Genomic DNA, 26361 nt, shown 5'->3' with positions numbered 1-26361 from the left:
ATTTAAAAAATTTCTCAATAAATAGCAGTATTCCTTCAGGAAGATTTAAAGCATCTAATGTAAAATAATATTTGGAAGTAACACTGAACTTAGTTCAAAGAGTAGGTACTTGATTCCTGAGGCATGTGAAGGTATGCTTGCTGTAATGTGTAGGTATGATTGCTGTAATTGAGCTAGAATTGTCTCTAACTTTCTGAAAATAGATGACTTGAGGGAATTCAACACACCATCATTTTTTTAGCCAAGAGAAAGTACATATGATGGGGGTTTGGGGGTCGGGGTGGATTCGGCTGGTAGAGATTATGTCATTTTCCTGCCTTCGAATTCAAACAGATTTAAAAGTTAAGGTAATGGATTCCACAGACAAAGGTTGAGAATCATCTGAACAACAGAATTGTTCTAAAATGAGTTCTTTGATAATGGATTTGAAAACCAAGCCATTGCAGTAATTGAAATGACAACATGGTGATGGCATTTAGCTAGTCTACTTCAAAGGCCTAACGGCATCATACATGGCATCCGATCTCTGCCATGAAGATAGGTCACCCAGGATGGTCAAGAACTTAATGAACCTTCACAGTGTGACCATGTTGACTTCTTTGGAAACAAGTGAGCTCCAAGAGGTCTCAACTATTTAGTGTTTTGAAAGGTAACAAAAGAAATTGCTTTAAATTGCAGCTAGGCATATAAACATAAGCTGCAGGGTTTTTTTTTCTTCTTGATCATTTCTCTGTTTTGCAGTTTGGTTATCTAAACTTTAGAAATTGAGTTGATTCTTAATAGATCAAGCCACATAGTTCTCACATTCTGTAATGTGATATGTATGGTCTTTTTCATTCTCAAGCAAAGCACTTTATGCTACTTCTGTGAAACCCCACAGTTCTACTTCTGTGATGTGAAAGAGGGAGCTTATAGGGCAAGAGTTTGATCTGAGCTCTTTGGAGACTGCCCTATTTTAAGGTAGGCTTTCTAGTGTGAATTAACTGTAAAATACATCTATCTCTGGAGAGCTGAATGACTTTAATAGTTGAACGGGAGCCTTTTAATATTGACTGTTTGGAAGTTGATGAACACTTACAAAGAAAAATAATTGTCTTTCCCTTTAATTAATACTGTCCCATCTGGTAATATTTAGCTAGTGATTTTAAGAGCTACTTAAGCATTGTTGCCCGTCAATGATAATGAGAAGAAAGTATTAATTAAAAAGGAGGACGCTTAAGTTACCATCTGAATCACATTTGAGCAAAGGAATATTTTATGGGCTAACCATCTTCCCCTTTTCTCAATTATTATTTTCAGAATTATTTCTTTGTGGTTTCATGATATCTGTTAATGGAACTAAATCATGTGTTTTAGAACTACAGGAAAAGTGTTAGAAAGCAATTTACAGCTTGAAAAAAATTTCAATGTACTTAATAGACAAAGGGTAAATATCATCAATTACTTAAGAATGATGTTGCTATCATATATTTTACCCCAGTGAAATAGGTGTTTTGTATTAAATGCTAATTATAGGTATGATTACTGCAAATTATTTTGATTTTTCATGACTGTTCTTCCTATAAGACTGAGATAGTTCCAGTAGCAGAGTTACTTAATGTGAAAATCCAGTCTGAAAGTTGCTTTCAGCAAACTTTGCAAACAGGTCTGCAGTTTGGAGAAAATACCAAAATTAGACAAAAGCTTTTCAGGATTAAATTTCATCTTGAAAAAATTGTGGGATGGTTGATATTTCTTAGCTGTTTGCTATCTTGTACCTATATAGAGTTCATTCGGGAAAAGTGTGAGGCAAGAAATAGGATACACTATTTAGGCAAAAACCTTAAAACTTGTGGCAACAAGAAAACTACTTTAATAGGTTTATTTATTTTGGGTTTCTAGGATATTTAATCAAATATTTCGCAGTAGATAGATACAGTTATCCTGCTGCAAGAACTTGTGGAATTAGAAGTTGTTAGGGGGGGCTTGCAAGGACTGTATCTGAGGGAAAGAACTATGAATTGTCAGTGAGGATTTGGACATCTGATTTTCCAATTTCAGGGACCATACCATAGACCAAGGTGATATTGAAACTGCACGTTACTTCTGACATTTGAGCCCAAAGCTGACCACTGGGAGTTAAAGAGATTAAATTTTTTTTTTATCTGAAAGTTGATTATAGATGTTTTGTACTTTACTTTTAAATTACTTTAGCTGATTTACACATGAGCAATCACTTAATAGCTGTGGCTATTTGTTTAAGTGCCTGAAAGTCCTTTCTAAGTGAAGGAATCAGATGGAATTCTCAGACTTCTGGATGAGGCTGCATCCAGCATACATCCTTGCCTTGGATTTGAGGGGAAACTAATCCACTGATAGTGTGGAAGGGGAGAGTAGGCAGACTTCACATCTCTGGAGATGGCTCCTGAAATTGTAGGAGAGAACTTTTTCTCTCCTAATTTATAAGAACTGTGTAAGAGTTAGTGTTTTAGTCAGTTTTTTGCTGCTGTGACTAAAAGATCTGACCAGAACCATTTTAAATGAGGAAAGGTGTAATTGAGAGCTCACAGTTTCAGAGGTCTTAATTCCTAGAAGTCCGGCTCCATTCCTTGGGAGCTTGAGGTGAGGCTGAACATCATGGTGGGAGAGGGTGGTGGAGGGAAGCAGCTCACATCACTGTGATCAAGAAACAGAGAGACACTCTACTTGTCAGATCCAAATATATATACTGAAGCCACGCCCCCAATTTCCACCTCCAGCCACACCCCACCTGCCTCCAGTTACCACTCATCAGGGATTAATTCACTGATTAGGTTAAGACTCTCACAACACAATCAATTATCCTCTAAACCATCTTGCATTATCTCACATGTGAGCTTTTGGAAGACACGTCACATCCGAACATAACAGTCAGTGATTTGAAATCCAAATTAATGTAATGTTTGTGAGAGAGTTTCAATTATAAGAATATCTTATTGTTAATAAATTTTGCTTTTAGTGTCTATTAATAGGTGTAATACATGTGAGAGAAACCTCCATGAATTCAACAAAATTTTAAACATTTATTCCTTATGCCTGATATATTATCTTTAAACCATCCTTCCTCTTATAATCCTTTACTGGATTCCTATGGCTTTTAGAATAGAATAAACTTTTTATTACAAGCTTTAGGTCCCTTTTTGGACCTGACCTCTGCCTATCTCTGAGGTCTCCTTTTATTCTTTTCCTTCTTGCTCATTGACTTCATTACCCACATGGGCCTCCTTTCTGATCTTTGAACAAATCAAGTTCACTCCAACCTCTGGACCCTAGCTTTCCTTTTCTGCTTTGAATGCTCTTCTGCACAGTCTCTGCAATTAATGAGACAGTGGTCAGATCTCATCGTCATTCGGTCCTCAGTTCAGGGAGGCCACCTGTCTCAGCTGGTCTTTCCCATCCTCAATGTAACACTATTGCCACTTGGGCACTGCTAGCTTACTACGTAGTTATCATAGTACAGACCATCTTTTTAATTAGGTTAAGAAAACTGATGAAGGTCTGTCAATGGACAGTGAATAATTTTAAGCCCCTTGTTTGAGAAGTTGGTTTGGGGACATAGCTCAGTGGTATAGTGGTACAGTGTTGCTGGCATGTGCAAGATACTGGGTTCAACCTTTAGTACTGAAAAACAAACAAACTGAAAAAGGATAAGTAGATGTAGATTTTCCTATACTTATCCTAGAATTTATAATTTTTATCTAAGATTGCATAGAGAAAATTTCTATCAAGTATTCCTTGTGTCTGTTTAGGAACTTTCTCAGCAACAAATAAATGGGGAAATAGATTTCTAATTCATTCTTCTGAAGTTGAGATTTTGGAAGAATTTGCTTCCTGGCATTTAATTATGTGCACACATTATACCACCTAATGAAAATTTTCAGGAAAGGAAAAATGATCTTGTTGATTTCAGCATCCATAAGTTAAGTCTCACTAAGTTCTTTGGTTATGCTGGAGTCATACTGGCTCATGTAAGATTGATCTGCTTATTAATTTTCCAGGAACTGTGCAGGAGAGTTGGCTTCTCTTTAATTTGAAATTGGCCATGCTGGGAGTATTTACACCATGGAAATTGGCAATGCTACAAACTAGGGCTCCCCACACCCAACAGAGAGACAGTTTACTACCATAACATTCTAAATTGCTAACATTTATGAGATTGACAGGTTTTTTTTGTTTTTTTATTTTTATTTTTTATTGGTTGTTCACAACATTACAAAGCTCTTGACATATCATATTTCATACATTAGATTGAAGTGGGTTATGAACTCCCAATTTTACCCCAAATGCAGATTGCAGAATCACGTCCGTTACATATCCACAATTTTACATAATGCCCAATTAGTAATTGTTGTATTCTGCTACCTTTCCTATCCCCTACTATCCTCCCTCCCCTCCCCTCCCCTCCCATCTTCTCTCTCTACCCCATCTACTGTAATTCCTTTCTCTCCTTGTTTATTTTCCCATTCCCCTCACAACCTCTTATATGTAATTTTGTATAGTAACGAGGGTCTCCCTTCATTTCCATGCAATTTCCCTTTTCTCTCCCTTTCCCTCCCATCTCATGTCTCTGTTTAATGTTAATCTTTTCTTCCTGCTCTTCCTCCCTGCTCTGTTCATAGTTGCTCTCATTATATCAAAGAAGACATTTGGTATTTGTTTTTTAGGGATTGACTAGCTTCACTAAGCATAATCTGCTCTAGTGCCATCCATTTCCCTGCAAATTCTAGGATTTTGTCATTTTTTATTGCTGCATAGTACTCCATTGTGTATAGATGCCACATTTTTTTTTTATCCATTCATCTATTGAGGGGCATCTGGGTTGGTTCCACAGTCTAGCTATTGTGAATTGTGCTGCTATGAACATCGATGTGGCAGCATCCCTGTAGCATGCTCTTTTAAGGTCTTCAGGGAATAGTCCGAGAAGGGCAATAGCAGGGTCAAATGATGGTTCCATCCCCAGCTTTCCCAGGAATCTCCAGACTGCTTTCCAAATTGGCCGCACCAATTTGCAGTCCCACCAGCAATGTACAAGAGTACCCTTTTCTCCACATCCTCGCCAGCACTTGTTGTTGTTTGACTTCATAGTGGCTGCCAATCTTACTGGAGTGAGATGGTATCTTAGGGTGGTTTTGATTTGCGTTTCTCTGACTGCAAGAGATGGTGAGCATTTTCTCATGTACTTGTTGATTGATTGTATATCCTCCTCTGAGAAGTGTCTGTTCAGGTCCTTGGCCCATTTGTTGATTGAGTTATTTGTTATCTTATTGTCTAATTTTTTGAGTTCTTTGTATACTCTGGATATTAGGGCTCTATCTGAAGTGTGAGGAGTAAAAATTTGTTCCCAGGATGTAGGCTCCCTATTTACCTCTCTTATTGTTTCTCTTGCTGAGAAAAAACTTTTTAGTTTAAGTAAGTCCCATTTGTTGATTCTTGTTGTTAACTCTTGTGCTATGGGTGTCCTATTAAGGAATTTGGAGCCCGACCCCACAATATGTAGATCGGAGCCAACTTTTTCTTCTATCAGACGCCGAGTCTCTGTGAGATTGACAGTTTGATGAAGATGAAGCAATAGGGCTAGCTCAAGATAACCAATTTAACTTTATGAGTATTTGGATTTCAAAAGTTTCAAATTTGGGACATAGAGAGGTTTATTTTAAGAAGATTAGTTGTGCAGAGAGAAATGATAAAAATTCAAGAGCTTTTGCCTGCTTTTTAAAAAAATATTTATTTTTTTTACTTGTGGTTGGACACAATACCTTTATTTGTCTATTTATTTTTATGTGGTGCTGAGGATCGAACCCAGGGCCTCCTTGCACGTGCTAAGTGAGCACTTTACTGCTGAGCCACAACCCCAACCCATATTTATTTGTTTTTATGGGGTGCTGAGAATCAAACCCAGTGCTTCTCACGTGCTAGGCAAGTACTCTACCACTGAGCCCCAGCCCCAGCCCTGTGCCTGCTTCTTACCACTCCCAAGCCAGACTGCTGGATTCTTGAAAAATGTTGTTAAAATGTATACTCTGGGGTAGGGCAGATAACCACCTTCCAACACTTGTGATCTCAACTTTCTCCAGTTATCTCACTGCCAGCATAGCTCAACTGACCTTATATATATAGCTTTACATTTTAGTTACAGTGAGTTTCTTAGACCATTTCTTCAAGGAAAGAAAAACAGTCAAAGAAGAGCTAGCTGGAGGCCCTGATTAATTTTAGTCTACAATGTTGGAGCAAGTAGAGGCTAATGAGGGTTGTCCTAAGGTTCCCAGTTCTCCATGGGAAAGGACTTAAAGGAAAAATGAATGAAGAGGCCCGACTTTTGAGTGTCAGTGCCAAGAATGTCTTTCAGTTGCGCTTCATAGAAATGCAAGATTTTTATCTTGCTGTGAGGGCAGAGACAGATTATCTGTGATGTTTCAAAGACAAAAAGTGTTATTGAACAGTACTTGAATGAAGGGATAAATGATAAGTCATAGGTCCTATTTTGATTTTTTTGACTTTGATTTTTGTGATGTTGGGGATGAACCCTGAGTCTCTCCTATACAAGGCAAGCTCTCTACCACCTCCAACCCAGGCAGTTTATTTTAACGTGATTTCAATGCATACATGAAAGCCCCTACTTGGCTTCTTCAGAGACCTGAGATTAAATGTTATCCATCTAAAGTTTTTAAGCAATATTAAATTTATTTCCTCATTTCCCTCTTCTCTGCTCAATAGATGATAATGGAGTAAATACTTGAAATTAAGAAACAGCCTTTAACTGGCTATGATATTTGAAATGACCATGGTACAACAAAGGTCCATTCCTTCTTTTTTTTAAATTGATTTTTCTTAGTTATCAATGACAGTAGAATCTGTTCTGATAAAATTATACAAGTATGGAATATATCTTTTTCTAATGAGGACCCCATTCTTGTGGATGGACAGGATGGAATTTGAGAAGCAAGAGCATCCAGAAATCCACAGGTGTTCTGTGATAAACACTTGGAAAATTTGGATAATTCTAAGGGATTTTGTCAGAGCTCATTGTCTCATCTTTTCTGATATCTTCATACTATAGGTTAAAATTACTATTTATGTAGGCAGAGAGAGTTACTTCAATCATCTTTGGATGGAGCTAATTATTTTCTTGGAAGAGAGCTTTATTTCTGATCTTGCCATACTTCTAGAACTTAGACATTTAATGAAACATGGTTAATATTTCCCAAAGGATACGATATCATCTGTCATAAATACACTGGGTTTCTGGGGTAAGATCTAGTCTTTATTATATTAGAAACTAGGAACCCATTGGAGGACCTCATCCTCTGACCCAAATAAGAGAAATGTTTACCAAAGAGAGACTATAATGTGATTTGATTAAAATGAATTTCTTAAAGATCAACCCCCTGGCATTTGGAAAGATAATCATAGAACAATAGATCTTGGGAGTTGGTATAAAGGTTCCACTGGTGTTATTGAGGTCAGTGATGAAGATAAAGGAGGGGACCTCATGGAAATTGTGGATAGAGACAAGTTTGGTATCCTGCTTTGCAGCCTGAGAAGAGAAGTCATCACTTTTCATGTTAAAACAAAACAACAAATAAAGTTTAGGTAAGAGGGAATTAAAAAAAAAAAACAGCTGAAATTATGCAGCTAAAGAACTCTGTTGAGCTGAAGTTGAAGTCTCATAACGGGGACATTTTTAGATGGAGAACATCCTGAAGTTCTTAATGACTTGCCATTCATCACCATCTCTTCCTGAAGTGAAAAGTCCTGCCATGAGTATTTAAACATAAGCCATGACAGAGAGTCTACTGAAGAGTAATACTGAGTCACCAGTTTTAAATATCTAGTCATTAATTCAATGAGCGAAAGACGATTTTTCAGTGTGGCATGAGTTCCTTTCTAGAAGTTACATTCAAAATCTAAGATGTTTTAATATAAAAAAGCCTTCCCACTCTAGAAAATTATAAAGAAGAAAGTAAAAAAAATGTAATTCTATCACCAAAGACAGCCACAGTCAACATTTGGATCACTTTCCTTTGATTTTGTTTCAAGTCAATACTGTGTACTCTATTAACACCCTCCTGTTGCTACTGCAGTCAGCACTATTACCACCCTTATCACCTGCAACTCACTGAAATAACATTATATCATTACTAGTTATCACTTATAAACCTGCTAGTTTGGTAATTCTTAAAATACCATTTACAGATAATAAAATGGAAATGGAGAAAAGTAAGGCAAGTTTTTTTAGGTGTTGGGTTTAGGGTTGTAACTTGAAAGCCTATTTTTTTTTTTGTTTTACGTTTTATTGCATACATATTTATCTTACTCCCCCCAAATTTCTATCCTTCTTTTTCCCTTAAAAATATCATGGTGTCCCCTGTGCCATTTATACTCTTTAAAAAACATAATTTTAATTGCAGCAAAACTGTCCATGTCAGTGGTATTCTTCATACCAGTGAAGTTTCAGTTCTTTTTTTAAAAAAATATTTTTTAGTTGTAGATGGACCCAATACCTTTATTTATTTATCTTTTTATGTGGTACTGAGAATTGAAGCCAGTGCCTCACATGTGGCAGGTGAGCACTCTACCACTGAGCCACAACCCCAAATGATTCAATTATTCCAATTTTTATGTACATCTTGTTGTTATTTGAAACCAAATGATGATACTGCACAGTGTATGAAGGCTGGGCCCATCAGACGGAGGTCTAAATGAGAAGCTGTTCAGGAGCAGCTGATGCTCTAGTCAGTCCTCATACTATAGTTCATTTCCCTGAAAGCCACTTGCTGAGTCAATGTGAACAAAGGCCAGCTTGTGTTCCATTTTTTTTTTTTAAATTAAGGTTTTCAATATAAAATTCCAAATGTATTTCTTTCTCCCTGTATGCTAAGCTCTTGGCTTTTGTGTTATTCACTTTCCGACTCTGGACGGTGCTCTGATTTGTGCTCCTCCTGACAGCATGTTTCTTAATGCCCCTTCCACTTTGCGTTTTGTATCCTTTGGAAGTGGTTTAGAATTTTTCTTATTCCAGTGAATAAAATTACTACCATGTTTTAGGTTAACATTCTGTTAAATTACAGAATTTGTACATATCTTTCCTATTCACTACTTGTGTTTGGTTCCAGATCTAAAACATTTTATTTCAAACATCTTGTTCTTCAGAGTTTTACCTGCCTGGTTACCTCAAATTGAGATGTTTGTTTGGAGAAATAAATATTCTCTAAAGAAATATGAAGAGCCAGGCACGGTAATGGATACCTATAATCTCAGTGACTCAGAAGACTGAGGCAGGAGGATACCAAGTTCAAGGCCAGCCTCAGCAACTTATCGAGTCCCCAAGCAACTTAGTGAGACCCATTCTCAGATTTAAAAAAAAAAAATGAAAAAAGGCCTGTGGATATGGATCACGTGCCTCGGTGGTTAAGTGTGCCTGGGTTCAATTCCCAGTATCCAAAATTAAAAAAAAATAATTAAAAAAGCATGATTTTTACATTTCTACAGTTATTTCAACCAGATAATTATGAATCAAATTCTTTTTTTCAGTTTTTCATATCTTTGTTTGAATATAATGTATGTTTACACCAATTCATACATGTACTTTGAATAATGATGTCCATCACATTCTACCATCATTGCTAACCCCCTGCACCCTCTCTTCCCCTCTCACCCCTCTACCCTATCTAGAGTTCATCTATTTCTCCCATGCTCCCTCTCCCTACCCCACTATGAGTCAGTCACCTTATATCAAAGAAAACATTTGCCATTTGTTTTTTTGGGATTGGCTAACTTCACTTGACATTATCTTCTCCAAAGCCATCCATTTACCTAAAAATACCATGATTTTATTCTCTTTTATTGCTGAGTAATATTCCATTGTGTATATATGCCACATTTTTTTAATCCAGGGCATCTAGGTTGGTTCCACAGTTTAGCTATTATGAATTGTGCCGCTATAAACCTTGATGTGGCTGTGTCCCTGTATGCTGATTTTAAGTCCTTTGGGTATAGACCAAGGAGAGAGATAGCTGGGTCAAATGGTGGTTCCATTATGAGTTTTCCAAGGAATCTCCATACTGCTTACCATATTGGCTGCACCAATTTGCAGTCCCACATCCTCGCCGACACTAGGAAATAAATCAGAGACTCTCTAATTGAAGAAAAAATAGGCCCTAATCTTCATCATGTTGGATTAGGCCCCAATTTCCTTAATAAGACTTCTATAGCACAAGAATTAAAACCACGAATCAATAAATGGGATGGACTCAAACTTAAAAGTTTCTTCTCAGCAAAAGAAACAATCTGTGAGGTGAATAGAGAGCCTACATGTTGGGAGCAAATTTTTACCCCTCATACATCAGATAGAGCACTAATATCTAGGTATATAAAGAACTGAAAAAGCTAAGCACCAAAAAAAAACAAATAACTCAGTCAATAAAAGTGGGCCAAGAACATGAACAGATATTTCTCAGAAGAGGACATACAATCAATCAATAAATATATGAAAAAATGTTCATCATCTCTAGCAATTTGAGAAATGCAAATCAAAACTACTCTAAGATACCATCTCACTCCAGTCAGAATGGCAGCTATTATGAAGACAAACAACAATAAGGAATCAAATTCTTAACCAATTTTTTATATAAAATATGTCTGGAGCTTCCATACCATGACTGGCATTGTAGTAGAAATTGGGCACATATTAGGGAACAAATTAAAAACCATCCCTTTTTATGTAGAACCTAAAGTCTAATAGAAGAGGCATGCAGAAAATAAGTAAGCAAATCACGTTTTATATTATTTCACATAGTAAAATGCATGTCTGATTTTTTTATAATATATAAACATAGCAAAAATAGTTTGTTCTATGATTTTTGTATTTTATTTGTATTTATTCTTAAACAAAATTACAAACCTCAGTTTAAAATGTTTGCTCATTAGTTTTCCCATAATCTTTGTGGTTAAAAAATTGTCAAATGAAATCAAACTGTTTTTATTTGTTTTTTATTTGTCATTTGTTCATTAAATGGTAATTTGCTTAAAGGAAAATTTCTGTGGCTTTGCTACTGCCATGGGACGACTTTGTTCTCAGGTTTTCCAGGAAAGTATTGGATTCCTCACAAGAAAATGCATTTGTAGTGTGCCAGAGCATTGCATGACTCTGCTAAGCCATACAAACTAGGAAAGAGTTGGTCAGATGTCAGTAACTCTCCCCCCTCTTGCTGCAGGTCCAAGGATCTTATAAAGGAAGCCATCCTCGACAATGACTTCATGAAGAACTTGGAGCTGTCGCAGATCCAGGAGATTGTGGATTGTATGTACCCAGTGGAATATGGCAAAGACAGCTGCATCATCAAAGAAGGAGACGTGGGGTCACTGGTGTATGTCATGGAAGGTAAGGTTCGCAGCCCTGGTCCTATGACATTCACACATTCCCCTTTGGTCTTATCAGCCTGCACACAGATGGCAGTGTATTACATGGGGGCAATTCCAGTTTTCTTTCTTTTGTTGAGAACAAAACAGTTTGAAAAGGGTTGAAATCTGTTTAGATACAGTGGTTAACTAATTATATAAAGTGTGTGTTTAGAATATTAATGTGGCAACTCCACATTTTTTTCAGCAGTAACTCAAGATTGTTAACGTACTTTTGGTCAAGTAAACGGAAGTGTCAACTCTACCCTTAATTCTCAGCACATGACTAACTTTCCTACGATGATACTTCCATGAAAGGAAATGCTTCCAGTGTTCTACATATTATGCTAGAGGTAGATCACGAAGATTGGATGGCATGTTAGCTGCCCAATTGATAAAAGTGATAGTCTCTTTCATAAATTTTGTACAAGAGGAGATGGAAATTGCTTTGAAAAAAATCCCAAACATGCACTATGTGAATAGGTTTTATGCCTAGGCCAATTTTCATAATGCTTATTTCTAACTTGAAGTTTCCTTTTGTGGGAAAAAAAGAATCCTGAAATAATGATAGAATCAGCTGAGAGGAAAGTGAGTTTAGAAATGTCAGTGGTATGAATTACTTGGCATATAAAAGTCACAGTTGTGGCTTATTAGGTGTGATGAGTATTTTACCAAGACATTCATGTCAAGTGATTCATGATTCAAGTCATCCCATAAATGTCATGTTTGTAAGTCATTAAGAGAAAAGGTGTATTTGGACAACTCATTTAATTTCTCTGAGTATCACCTACTAATTTGTAAAAAAAGAAAATACTATTACTTTCTGTCAATTTACAAACCTCAATTAGTGATGATTCTGTCCCTCAGGGGACATTGGGCAGTATCTGGGTCATTTCTAGTTGTCATAATTAGGTTTGTGTAGGGAGGCTAGTGGCTTCTACTGTATAGAGTCTAGGGTCACTGCTCAACACAGTGGCTGTCCAAAATAAAGTATTATTTGGCCCCAAATATCATGACTGCCAACAGTGATAAACCCTGTTTCTTTAAAGGATTCTTTAAAGGATTATTAGGAAATTAAAAATGGGATAGTTTGTATGAATGTGTAATATAAAATATTACAAAACAATAATAAGTATCATTACCTCTGTTAAATACTTTATCTTTTGTAGGAAATGTTCTTTCTGCATTGATATGTGTATATATATATATATATTATATTATATATAATATATATATATTAGACTTTCAATATATATCATTTTTAAATAGCATTTCATTTTTAAACAGCAATTTCTGTAATTTTTTTTCCTTCATAGTTTTTAACCTTTTATGTCAACATTATAAAGTTCTTCTCCAAGCCAAAAGAATATAAATTTTAAAAAGTTTGGCTTTCTTTTGGTAAAAACCAAAACACAATAAACAAAAATACAAATACTGTTTATCTGGCAGAGAATTTCAGGCAAAGGGATTAAATCATAGGGTAAGAATATATGTGGGTAGTGAGCAGAAAGGATGAGAAAAATGAGAAGAAATATATAGAAGTCAAGTATGGAATATAAAAGTAGAGGCAGCATGTTAAGAACAAGTAACAATTAGAAATCACATTTAAAATATTGCTAAGATTATAATATACTAATATCATTGTATGATATGATGTTTCAGATATTACATTGATAGGCATCTATTTAAGAACATAGATATGGTAATCAGTAAGGAATGCTTTTACTTCAGTTATTTTCAAATGCTAATTATTAGTATTGCATTTGAGAAATGAAAATTTGAAAATTTGTGGTTGTTTTCCTTCATTTTGAATATTTCTTACAAAAATCAAATTCTAAATAACTTTTTAAGTGTTTTTAAAAAATTCTATTTATCCATCTCATTCTTGTTTCCTAGAACTAACTGTAGTTATCTGAGAAGGAACTTGAAGATAATAGTTAATATTTGTTGAATGCTTGCAACAATGTACAACACTTTGATCATGCTTTATAAAACACTTTTCATGTATAAAAATTAATCCTCAAACAATCCTGTGAAGTAAAGGTTAAACATTTATTATCCCTTTTTTTATAAAGGAGGAGACTGAGGCTCAATAAAGTTAAGAAGTTAATTAATTTTCCCAGATCTTCCAACTACTTTTTAGAAGACTCAGGATCAGTACCCAGGCAATCTCGGACTCAAGAGCTCAAACTCTTAACTAGGGGCTGGGTTGGGTTGTATTTGTCAGGGTTCAGAGAAACAGAACTCATGTTTAGGCCTTCAGCTGATTACATGGATCCCACCCATGTTACTGGGTGGTAATCACTTTAACTCAACCTCTACTGATTTAAATGTTAATGTCATCTAAAAATATCTTTACAGAAATAAAGTTTGGCCACATAATCAGGTAGCCAAGTTGTCACTTAAAGGTAATCATCACAGGTTCACCCCTTGTCAGCTTGGTGTCCAAATACCTCTTGTTCAACCATACTCAATCTCCAAATAAGGAGTGTCAAGCTCATACTTCCACCTAACATGATACAGCTCAGTACTGTTGAAAAAATATATTAATACTTTTCCAGAGAAAGCCAAGAAGTCCTCATGCAATGTTTACTCATCTCATTGAGTTCCTATGGCTTAAATACAAAGACATAACATTAATAGTGTTTATATACTATGATATAAAGTTAATATATTTTATGATAAGGAAAATTTAAGGTGAAGAAAATTAATATTTTTGTTATACACACATCCATACACAAATACATTCATAACAAAATAGGAAAAAATACTATATTGCTTCCTTAGGTAAAGGTAATTATACTAATTTTCCCCTGTTGCTTCAAGATAATTTAAATATATTTATCTACTTTTTACTGATGGATTGACTAAGTAGCATATCATCTTAATTTTCTTTAATTATCCTTTTAAAAAAAGCAGAGTTTCTTAATAATACATCAATATTCAGTGTCACAGTTTTGCCATGATGCTGTTGATTGCCTTCAGTTAAACTCAATAAAATGACCTAATCTTATAAACTCATACCAATTTGTCCCCAAACAGCAATTCTGACTAACTCAGTATGACTTCAGCCGATCCTGTTCTTTTATACTTATGTAAAAATCATTTAAAATTAAAAAAACTGTCATTTAAAATTTTGTAAGTTTTAATTGAGGAAATGTTTTATTGTATAATTAGTTTTTTATCAACATATTTAATCCTCAAAGTTTAGATAGTAATGTTCTTGCTATAAATGGATTCTTTTTCATCTGTGAACATTAATATTTATAGAGTATAGCATAATAGAAATGGATGAATAGGCTATAAAGGATCTTTCATAAACCTGCTTACTATCAAGATGTTCAGCAAAACACTCAAGGAGTTTACAAAGAAAATCAGTCCAATTTTTCCTCTCTCTCTTTAGTGAGATGGAGTGTTCTTTGTAAAATGCTTGTATAATATGTGCTTTAAGTAATTTATTTATTTTTTATTTTTTTGTAAAGCCTGGGCAATGTCCCAAATGTTACTTCATACCTAAATGCCAAAGTTTCTCATGGTTTTAACAAAGGAGAAGAGTAATATGGTAAAACATCACTAATTAGGATAGCTAGGGAAAATCATCTGGGAGTAGTATGCATATATTATCATATAATTTCAAGCAAAATAAAATACCAAGCAAAATAAGTTGTGTTACATTCAGATACTTACAATTACTGCCTAGCATGAGTTTCAATTTCAAGTTTTTGATCAGAATTGTATGAAATTAGCTTCTCAAGAGAGTAGTGAAAGTAAAAAGAAAAGTTCTTAAGGCTCTATTAACATTTTAATTATGTTTTCAAATAGGTAAGTGACTGTTACAGCATATTTATCTTTCAAACAAATAAGACATTGGCCTTATATATGCTATAACATCTATTGATACACTTAAAAAAGACTTTAAAAAAATTTGTTTTATTTGGTTATACGTGACAGTAGAATGCATTTTGATACATCATACATAAATGGAATATAACTTCTTATTCTTCTGGTTGTACATGATGTTGAATCACACTGGTCATGTAATCATATATATACATAGGGTAATAATGTCCAAGTTATTCTACTATCCTTGTGACCCCCATACCCCTTCATCTTCTTTTACTCCCCTCTACCTAACCCAAAGTACCTGTATTTTTTCCTAGTCCCCCTTCCTTATTGTGAATTAACATCAGTATATCAGAGAAAACATTCAGCCTTTAGTTTTTTGAGATTGGCTTATTTCACTTAGCATGATATTCTCCATCTTCATCCATTTACTGGCAAATGCAATAATTTCATTCTTCTTTAAGGTTGATTTATATTCCATTATGCATACATTCCACATTTTCTTTATTCACTCATCTATTTAAGGGCACTTAGGCTGGTTCCATAGTTTAGCTATTGTGAATTGACCTGCTATGAATATTAATGTGGAAGCATCACTGTAGTGCTGATTTTAAGCCCTTGGGGTATATACTGAGGAGTAGGATAACTGGGTCAAATGGTGGTTCCATTCCACAATTTCTGAGGAATCTCCATACTGCTTTCCCATAATGGTTGCACCATTTTGCAGTCTCACCAGCAATGTACGAGTGAACCTTTTCTCCATATCCTCCACAACATTTATTGTTACTTATATTCTTGATGATTTTCATTCTAACTGGAGTGAGATAAAATCTTATAGTAGTTTTGATTTGCATTTCTCTAATTGCTGAAGATGTTGATCATTTTTTTTCATATATTTATTGATCGATTGTATTTAATCTTCTGTGAAGTATCTGTTCAGTTTCTTAGCCAATTCATTGATTAGGTTTTTTTTGTGTTAAGTTTTTTTAATTCTTTATATGTCCTGGAGATTAATGCTGTATCTGATGTGCATGCGGTAAAGATTTTCTCCCATTCTGTAGGTTCTCTCTTCACTTTATTGGTTCTTTACTTTGCTGAGAAGAAGCTTTCTACTTTGAATCCCTTCCATTTGTTGATTAGTCCTGGAAACTCTAGCCAGAGCAGAGAGATGAAAGAATTTAAAGGGATAAAGAAGAATTTAAAGGGATAAAGAATAGGAAAAGAAGAACTAAAACTATCACTATTTGCTGACAACATGATTCTATATTTAGAAGACCCCCCAAAAAATCCCACCAGAAAACTTCTAGAAGTAATAAATGAATTCAGCAAAATAGCAGGATATAAAACCCATAAGTCAAATGCATTCCTAAACATCAGTGATGAATCCACTGAAATAGAAATTAGGTAAACTACCCCATTCACATTAGCCTCAAAAAACAAGATACTTGGGAATCGATCTAACAAAAAAGTTGAAAGACCTCTACAATAAAAACTACAGAGTAGTAAAGAAAGAAATTGAAGAAGACCTTAGAAAATGGAAATGTCTTTCTTACTCTTGAATAGGCAGAATTAATATTGTCAAAATGGCCATACTACCAAAAGCATTGTACAAATTTAATGCAATTTCTATTAAAATCCCAATAACATTCTTCATAGAAATAAAAGAAACAATCATTAAATTCATTTGGAAAAATAAGAGACCCACAATAGCAAAAGTAATAATTAGCAAGAAGAGTGAAGCAGGAGACATCACAATATCAGACTTTAACTATATTACAGAGCCGTATAACAAAAATGGCATGGTATTGGCACCAAAACAGACATGTAGATCAATGGTACAGAATAAAGACACAGAGACAAACCCATATTGTCTCATACTAGACAAGGCACCAAAAACATTCACTGGAGAAAGATAGCCTCTTCAACAAATGGTGCTGAGAAAATTGTAAATCCATATGTATAAAAATGATATTAAAACCTACTCTCTCACCCTGCACAAAACTCAAAGTGGATCAAAACTTAGGTACAAGAACCAAGACCCTGTGCTTAACAGAAGAAAAAGTAGGCCCAAATCTTTACCATGTTGGCATAGGAACGGACTTTCTTAAAAACATTCCTAAAAGTGCAAGACAAAAAAATCAGGAATAAATAAATGGGATACACTCTTTTTCTCCTTTTTTATCATAAAGATAAACTTTGGTTTACCTTCATTCAAAATTAAGCAAATTATGATTTAGTCAGTTATAACTGGTAATGTTTTTTATGTTTGGTAATCTAATTTAATATTCTAGTATTGAAAATATCTAACTCATGACTATGAAAGTAGGTGATTTGCTTAGCTAATGATGTTGCAAAAGTTTATGATCTTTTATTGTGGAAGTAGATGGATTGATTACTTTCTTTTTAAGTGGCAAGTGTTCAGTGCACTTTGGCAGTGGACTATTTTAAGTTAAACATTTGGATGAAATCATCGATATTTTTTCATGAGATGTTTGTTAATGTTTAGTCTTTTTCTGTGTGTTCAAATTTTCATATTCCTAATGAGCTTAAGACCTGTTGTCTACATGTCTGTAGATGGGCAATTCAAGCCCAGAAAAGTTGAATAATTTGACCAAGATCATACCCTCAGTACATTGAAATATAAAACTTAGCCATGGAGTTCCCATACCTATGTACTGTTCAATGATAACTTTCAAAGAACAGATTAGAAGTACAGAAGTTAGATGTTTATTATGAGCATCTCCATTTTAAGCTGTATAGCATTAAACTTTAGGGTGAAAAAATGATTTGATTTCAAGAAAAAAAAAGAAAAACCTTGGACAGCAGTAGTAAAATGTTAATACAAGATATTTCTTATAACAACATAGGCCTTTCTACATGCTTTGAACATTGACCTGCTTCCACAGATCATTTGGCATCCATTCCTCTCCTCTTACTACTTTCTTCTTCCCATTGAAGGGATGGCTGTGATATGGCTTAATTCTTGGCCCACCTCTATACATTTGTTGTGTAAGATTAAACTACTGTATACCATCGAAGCCCATTTTTCTGTCTGCAGTCAATATTATAGCATGCAATAACCCAAGTGTTATGTGATTATTCACACCAACTCTTCAGGACTAACCTGTTTCTGTTGTTACCGAACCAAGACTTTAGTGTTACCTTCTGGTGACTGGTCATCTGCTTCCTTTTCCAATTGCTATAAGGTCTAGTTCTGTTATGCTCAAGTTCAACTCTATTTATTATTCACTGTGGACACAATTCATGCTAAGTAGCACTATTGGCAGCAAACTTATACAAATTTACACTACAAGTTCTATTTCCCCTCAAAACATTCTTATTCTCTTTATGTAATTAAATGATGTAGTGAATAATGACATTCAAAGAGGGATTTTATATAAAATTAAACATGAGCCTCTCTCTGTCAGTTGGCATTCTGAACAGTACCTGAAAATATGAGAAAATTGAATGCATTTTCATATGAATTAAGTCTCAGTAAATTTAACATGAGAAACAGCCCATTTTATTCTCCAAAATCAGGTGTTGTCTTTTGGCCTTTGGAGATTTTTATGTTAATCCAAAAGCTATATTTAGAACATTTGCAATATGAATGCACTTAAGATTATTTTTTTAGTTCCTTTGTAGGACCAAGCTTTTAATGTTTATATTAAAGAGCAACTTTATCAACTCTATAAAAAGAAAACATCTATTTATAAGAAGATACTGAAGTACTACTAAGTGTCAATTTTAAGATGTATTTCAATTATGGAAACAATGGCAAAAACAGGGAACTGAGATATTTGAATGGCACATAGATTATCATGTTTATTTGGGGGTGTCAAGCTTCAAAAGGGCTTTTTAACTGGGCATGGTGGCATACATCTGTAAGACTAGGGGCCCGGGAGGCTGGGGAAGGAGGATAGCAAGTTTCATACCCAGGCTTAACATCTTAGTGAGGCCATTAACAACTTAGTGAGAACCTGTCTCAAAATAAAAATATAAAAAAGGGCTGGGAACGTGACCCAGTGGTTAAGCGCCCCTGAGTACCAAAAGCTGGGTGGTAGCTTTTAATGTAGTTGGGTGGTAGCTTTTAATGTAGTTGAGTAAGTTCAGGAAGCATTACATATATTTAAAAGAATTGACAATATTTCATATATAGATGGAAGGTTTAGGAGGGAAGAATAAGTTTTTAGTACCAAACACATTGTCATGTTAAAAGGGAATTATGAAGAAATGCCAGATATAGGAAAGTTCTCATTGGGTTAGTTTGAGAATTAATATTCTATTAATTAAAATCTTCTCAGAGTGGAACAAGCAGCTTTATGTGGTGGCAGGAACCCCATCTCAGAGGCGTTGTGGCACTTGCTCCACAGCTCCAGCTTATAAAATTTCTGTATGAGTGGAACAGGGATTCCCAGTGGAATCCCATACACAACTCCTATTCTTTCCCAAACTCCCAGATTGTGAGTCTGTGGGTCTGTGAACTAATGTTCTACAAGTTAACTCCTAAGAACACAGCCCTCAGAAGTTCTCTTGAAAATCCTCCCCTATATTTGACGCACATGTTTAGTTTTGAATGTTTTTGAACTTCATATAAATCTAATAATTTTGATTTTCTGTCCAGTATTATGTTTCATTGATTATGGGTTATGTTCCATATATTTATTTATGCTTTCAGCTATTGATGATATTTCAGTTATTTCTAGTGGCTTTGCCCTCCCAAATGGTGTTTGTAGAAAAGTGTTAACCATGTTTCCTAATAAATATTCTCAGTAATTTCTCCAGTGTAGGTCATGTGGTATGTGAATCATCCAGAAAAGCATATCATATTACTTTCCAAAGTATTTTTACCTGATTAGATCCAATTGTAACTTTTTCCTAAATTTTCTGATTGCTTCTGTTATTGGTGAAAATGTATATTGACAAATATTGGAACTTTACCAATCTGGTGGATGTGAAATGCTATATTGTGATTTCAGTTTGTATCTTCCTTATTACTAACGAGGCTGAGCATCTTTTCATGTGTATGGGCTGTTTATGTTTTTTTATATGAAGAGTCTGTTATAGTCTTCTGCTCATTTTTCTTAGTTATGTGACTTTATACATTTTAGAGCTTAATCCTTTTCAATTATATGCATAGCAAATATTTCCTCTCAAGTATGCCTAATATATTTATTCCTTTGTGATGTCTTCTGATGAACAGAAGTTATTAATTTTAATGTAGTAGAACATATTAATCTTCTCTTTGGTTTGTGCTTTTATATGTCTTTGTAAGAAATAGTAAAAGGTGGTACTTTTCATACCCGAGTATTCGTGTATGTCCATGAAGTCATGTGCATAATAGGTATTACCTATAAAAGAAAATATCTCCATTTATAATCTAAAGCATACTAGTGCTTTTCAGAGTAGAGATCTAGAAAAGCAAAGTGTTTTTGCTTTCGTGTTCTTTTTTATTCTAACATATTATAAGAATTCTTCATAAATTGTCCTGAAGAAAGTAAATAAGCTTTTGAATATGCTTGATGATAGCAATTTCTTTTTTCAGTGAGGTTGGATTTTACATTTGAAAATAACCACAAGTCACTTAATGACAGATTTGATGAATAGGAGTAGGTGATTAAGCTGAGTAATACTTCTTTTTTTTTCTGAAATACATAAGGCTATGTGTGTATGTGCCATTGGAAAGTAACAAGTGTTTTGCAGTCCATGCAGGATTAACCAGATGTTCTGATCAAGAATATCGTTATTGAAAAACTGACTTACTTTGAAGGACAGTGTTCTTAATACTCATGTAGCTACTAAATGATGTGATTTTGTAAAGTATAGCCTTGTCATGCTGTGGTTTTACTAATGCATACTTCTTCATTTATTTTGAAATCATTAATAATAGAATTAAATTTATTACATTACAAAGGGAAATGGTTTGGCTTTTCTTAGTTTGGAAGACTCCTGAAAGATAATTGAAAATTGCTATGCTTACTTTTTCAAGATCCTGGTCAGAAAGCCACCAACTTTTTAAAGTGTCAGTTTGACCTTGGTAAGTAAGACAGATCACGAGTCATGTTAAAAAGGTATGAATATTGTTTCCCCTCTTACTATCATTTCAAGCAGCTGTAGATTTTATTTTTGTGCTCATTCATTTTGCTCAAATCTCAGTCTCTCCATTCTTCATTTTCAGAAAATGCTAAATTTGAAAGTTTAAAAGTAATTTTTTGTGCCATAATTGAAAACAAAAACCATATACCTAAAAAAAAATCAGAAGAAATTGTGGATTAGTACCTTCTTGGCAATAGTGCAATGACACATTGATTTCTTGTTAATGAGGTAAATTTACCTTAGTCATCATCACATGGAACCTGTTGAATATTTGCATGCTGAACATTTAACAGGATTCTGCATGTGTTGTGGGTTCATTTTAAAAAACACATAGATGTATTTCCTGAGGGACTTTAACAAGATTCCCAATGATTTTTGTGGGAGGCTGGATAGAATAATGCTTTTAATATACATTCCTCTAATGAGAAATCCTTGAATGGTTTGTAATCCTTTTGGCACACTGTCCAAGGGCAAGACAGATAAGTACTATTTCCCAGCACTGTAAGACTTCATCCTGTGACTGCCATAGTAACAGCCCATCCCACCCCCAGGACTGAGAACATCAGAACCAATCTCTGAAGTTCTTATTGGAATTCTCCCAGGACGCTGCATTTAAGAAACAGCCTGTAATGGTAATTCTTTATCTGAATTTAACTATTAGAGTTTGGGAAGGCTGCAGTCTGAATCGGATCTTTATAGCTTGGCTGTTCTATAAACTTTGTTATGATATATTGAAAATATTTTTATACTGCCAAAAGTTAGCACACAAAGATTTAGAATTATGATAGATAACTTTAAATGATATTAAAGTCAATTCTTGAGAATTCATGATTCATGCATACATAATATATGAAGGAATTACTATAGAGTATATTTACATTACTGATTTGTTTAGTTCCAGTTTTGTGCCTAATCTGATTAATTTTATTAAAGTGGATTTTTTTTGGTGTATCACAAACTATGCTATATTTATTCATAAGAATATATAGAAAACAAAGACTATTAAAACTAAATGGAACATTTACTTTCTGTTGGTATCTTTATAACTTTACAAAACAATTAAGTTACTCTGCGTACTTTTCAATATCAAAGTCAATTAGATTATTATGTTTATTTATTAATAGCAGAAATATATTAGAAACTGCTTCCATGGAAGGTGGCCACACCTTTATGCAAGATAGTTTTTGTTATCACAAATACTTGATGGTGTGTTTACAGAAGAAAACAGAAGTTTTCCACAAAATCATAAGTGATAGTCAATGTGTCTAAACTTTTCTTTCAGAGATTGATCCACTGGTGAAAAGAAGGGGATGAGTAAACTCTTATTTCATGTTGAGTTTTATTAAGGCCTATTATAACTTTCTCTGAAAGGTGATCACATGCTCATCAAAGAATTTGTTTATAGCTGGAAGAACATAACTCAGTGTTGCATTTAATGTTTGGCTCATGTTCACAGAGCATCATTTTATTCTTTTTGATTTTTTTTTAAATTTTTAGTTGTAGATGGACACAATACCCTTATTTTTTAATTTATTTATGTGGTGGTGAGGATTGAACCCAGTGCCCCATGCATGTGAGGCAAGTGCTCTACCTCTGAACCACAACCCCAGCCCTTGAGAAACATTCTTAATATGGATTTATGTTTTCCCTGATTATTCATACAAGGATGGTATTTGCCTCCAAATTAAAGCTGTTTTTTTTTTTAAGATTTACAATAATCCCTCTTCCTTCCCAGTATTTCCAGTATAAGGATTTTTATTGACTTGCTTTGTTGGAAATAGACATACATATATTTATAATTTGTACCTACACATGTGCATATGAGTTTATGTGATATTATTCCTTCCCAGAGTCCATCCTATATTTCAACTGTTGATGGAATGATGATATTTTATATACAGTATATTGTTAATGATTAAATTCAAATTTCTAAGCAGAATATAAAATTACTAATAATTTTCATAAATATTAATAAGGTTCTCAAGTGAATTAAAAATTAGTCTTCAAAGAAAAAACACTTATTTAATAAAATATTGACCATCATTTTGTCTGCTATCCTCTTTGAGAGTCCAGATGACTTGCATGAGAAATTTTGAAATATTTTAATTTTAATCTTCTGAATTTAGACATTATTTATGACATTCTATAGTCCTAAGGCTCATGAAATAGAAAACAAAATGTTTTGGAATATTTTTTTATTTTGCATTGAGTATTAGGTTACTTATATACCAACTGGTATTACTAAGCTAATGTGCTTTCCTCCCTGTAATACATACCATGCTTTGATAAAGTAGAAAGGGCATTAAGATTTGACTGGTACTAATTGTTCATGAATATTTGAAGTTCTACGAATATTCCTCAACAATTGAGAGCAGCAAAGAAAGTATCTGATTAACTTTTCTTTTTGCAATATGGCACCTTTGCTAGATTTCATATATTATTTCATTTGATTATTCATTCCTACATTCAGGAAGTCTCTACCCAGTGCTAACTATGTCTCAGTGAATACTGAAGAAACAAGAATGAACAAGACACTCTGGGTGGTGGCAGAAATGAGGAAAAAAAGGCATGTGGAAATAAGCAAAATACTTTGAGCTAGTAATCAGTGCTCTGAGTAAGTGAAATTAAACAGGGCAGTAAAAGAGAATCATGGAAATGGGTCTGGCAATAATTTTCTGGGTCCAGGAATGCTTTCCTAGTAGTGAAATATTTGAGATCAGACTTGAATAACAGGAAGAAGCCAAAGTGTGGATAGAAGATTCTAGATGAAGTAAGCAACAAGCAGAAAGACTATAATGCAGATAAAGTTTGGCATATTAGACAAAAACACTAATTGAAGTTGGAGTGATAGGTAGAGGCAAGGTCACAGTAGGGCCCTGTCATGTGCTTTTTAATTCTAGGTGATTTAAAGAACGTTGGAGAAATTTTTATTGAGGTGGGACATGATTTGATTTATATTTTATAAATAGAAAAATGGATTTTGCTAATAACCACTGACTGGAAAAAATGGATTATGGGGTGGTGGGGGGGAATGGATACTAGTTGAGAGGTGAGAGCCGTGATTTAAGCAAAATGTGATAGTGGCTTGAGCTGAGGTGGCAACATGGAGGATGATGGAAGTGTGGTAACATTTGGCAGCTCATGGATAAGATATGGGCGTGAGAGAAAGAGGAATCTGAAATGACATAATTTTTAATGTAAACAATTGCATAAATGGTGTTGTCATTTTCTGAGATGAGAAAGTGAGATGAGTTAATAATGTTTTAAAAGATAAGTCAGGAGTTCTGTTCTGGCAGTGGAAAATTAATATGCCTGATAGACACCCCACTGCAAGTGTTAATATGACTACAGTGGATGCATCTGTCTAAGAAGCCAGTTAAGAAATCTGAATGTAGAGGAAAAAGTGTTCTGTTGACTAAACCCCAGGGGTGGTTGATCAAAGCAGTTTAGTTATGCTTATTTAGTTTGGTTTCAGAGAAGTCCTTATTCCTTGAGGGCTAATCCCGTTCCCATGAGATGATTTCTTCTCTTTAGGAGGGAGCCTCAGTTCCTGTCACAGGATGATCACTCCTGCTTAGTTAGCGGGGTGTTCTCCTCATGGGATGGATCTGTCTGTGAGGCTCTGTTGTTCCTGGAATTCAAGGTGACTGTAATTTTAGGGCAATGGCTAGAAATTTCTGGGCACTGTTCCAGGGGTTCTGGAACAGGACACCGTGAAACCTGGAAGTTGAATGTCCCTGAAAATCTTGAAAATACCTTAGTTACTCTTATCTTGGTGTCTCCATTTTCAAGAGGGATGAGATAGATGAGGTAATCTTGGGCTAATCAACCTTGTCCTATGAGGTTTTAGACAGACACCCCTTAAGTGATAAATATGCCTACATGAGGAACAGAGCAGGAATCGGATTCAAAGTTTAAGGTGATAAAGGAGGCAGATACAAAATGAAGGCATTGATGCTAAGTTTTATCCTGCTTTTAGTTAACCATTGGGCATCTATAGGCCCTAGTGGAGAGTCAGTACTTTTTAGCAAAAGCAGCCTCTAAGCCTTGTTACAGTTACGTTAGCATGTGACTTGGGCTCTTCAGTGTCTCTCACTGTTGAGTGTATGGTAGAGTTTTCTAGTGGTCACATGGTGTGGTAGTGCAGCAGATTGGATGCAGAATCAGAGAATACTGAGGTCTTAAGCCAGACATTAATTTGATTTCCCAAAGTAGACAACAATGGCATGCTTCTTATTAACTTTTGTTTTTAAAATGGAGTTAATTTTGAATTTAAATATATTTTTTAAAGGTGTGATAGATTTATCATTATTTCAAGTGAATATTTAAAATATTTCTCAGTTTAAATATCTAACAGATGAAGCATCAATAGCCATAACCCATGTAAACAAAAGCTTTTTGATGTTTTTAATACTTTAAAATAGCATAGAGACGTTCAGATACTAAATATTTAAGAACCACTGCCTGAGCCATATGCTCTAACACTAATTTGACTAGCTGGCTGTTTGTTTCAAAAACAAATTAGGATTAGGTTAGATTCAACATATCAGATATTGATACCCTGCTTCCAAATTATACATACATGGATTGTATTACAAAACAATTTTTTAAAAAAAAAAAAAATAAAGGCTTGTTTAATTAAGAAGCAGACAAATTTCCGTAAAGGCTAACATTTAAATCTAGTTCAAATAGCCAATGCAGGTATACAATGGGCAGTAACTTCCAATGAAGTGATTATTATCGTGTTAATTACATTTCATTTCACAGTTTGAAAGGTATCCTGGATGTGTTTTCTGCGTTTTGTTTGCACACTTTCTAGTGTTTAAGATTTGGGAATTAAATTGGGTTCCCCAGTGATGATCTTGAATTAGTACAGGAGAATACTGAATATTTTTTTGTGATTAGACTTTAATTATAGTTCCAAAGAAATAAAGGAGTCAAACATTCTTTGAATTCAATCACCATTTTTGAGGGAAGAGATAGTGTTTATTTAAAAAAAAATTCTGG

The 26361-nt window shown here is 34.4% G+C and overlaps 1 protein-coding gene across 2 annotated transcripts in view; it reads left to right on the top strand.

Annotated features, from left to right (window-relative positions):
• Prkg1 (protein kinase cGMP-dependent 1) overlaps window positions 1-26361 on the top strand; it is a 1167449-nt gene that overhangs the window by 151562 nt on the left and 989526 nt on the right. For both annotated transcript variants that reach the window (XM_021720211.3, XM_005340332.4), the window contains exon 2: window positions 11232-11398. In XM_021720211.3, coding sequence (XP_021575886.1) covers window positions 11232-11398 — 167 coding nt within the window. The remainder of the gene's footprint in view (window positions 1-11231; window positions 11399-26361) is intronic.

This window comes from Ictidomys tridecemlineatus, chromosome 1 (genome assembly GCF_052094955.1).
Source record: "Ictidomys tridecemlineatus isolate mIctTri1 chromosome 1, mIctTri1.hap1, whole genome shotgun sequence".
Taxonomy (NCBI): Eukaryota; Metazoa; Chordata; class Mammalia; order Rodentia; family Sciuridae; genus Ictidomys; species Ictidomys tridecemlineatus.
Note: the sequence above shows the minus strand (reverse complement) of the source record. Positions and strands in the feature narration are given on the sequence as shown.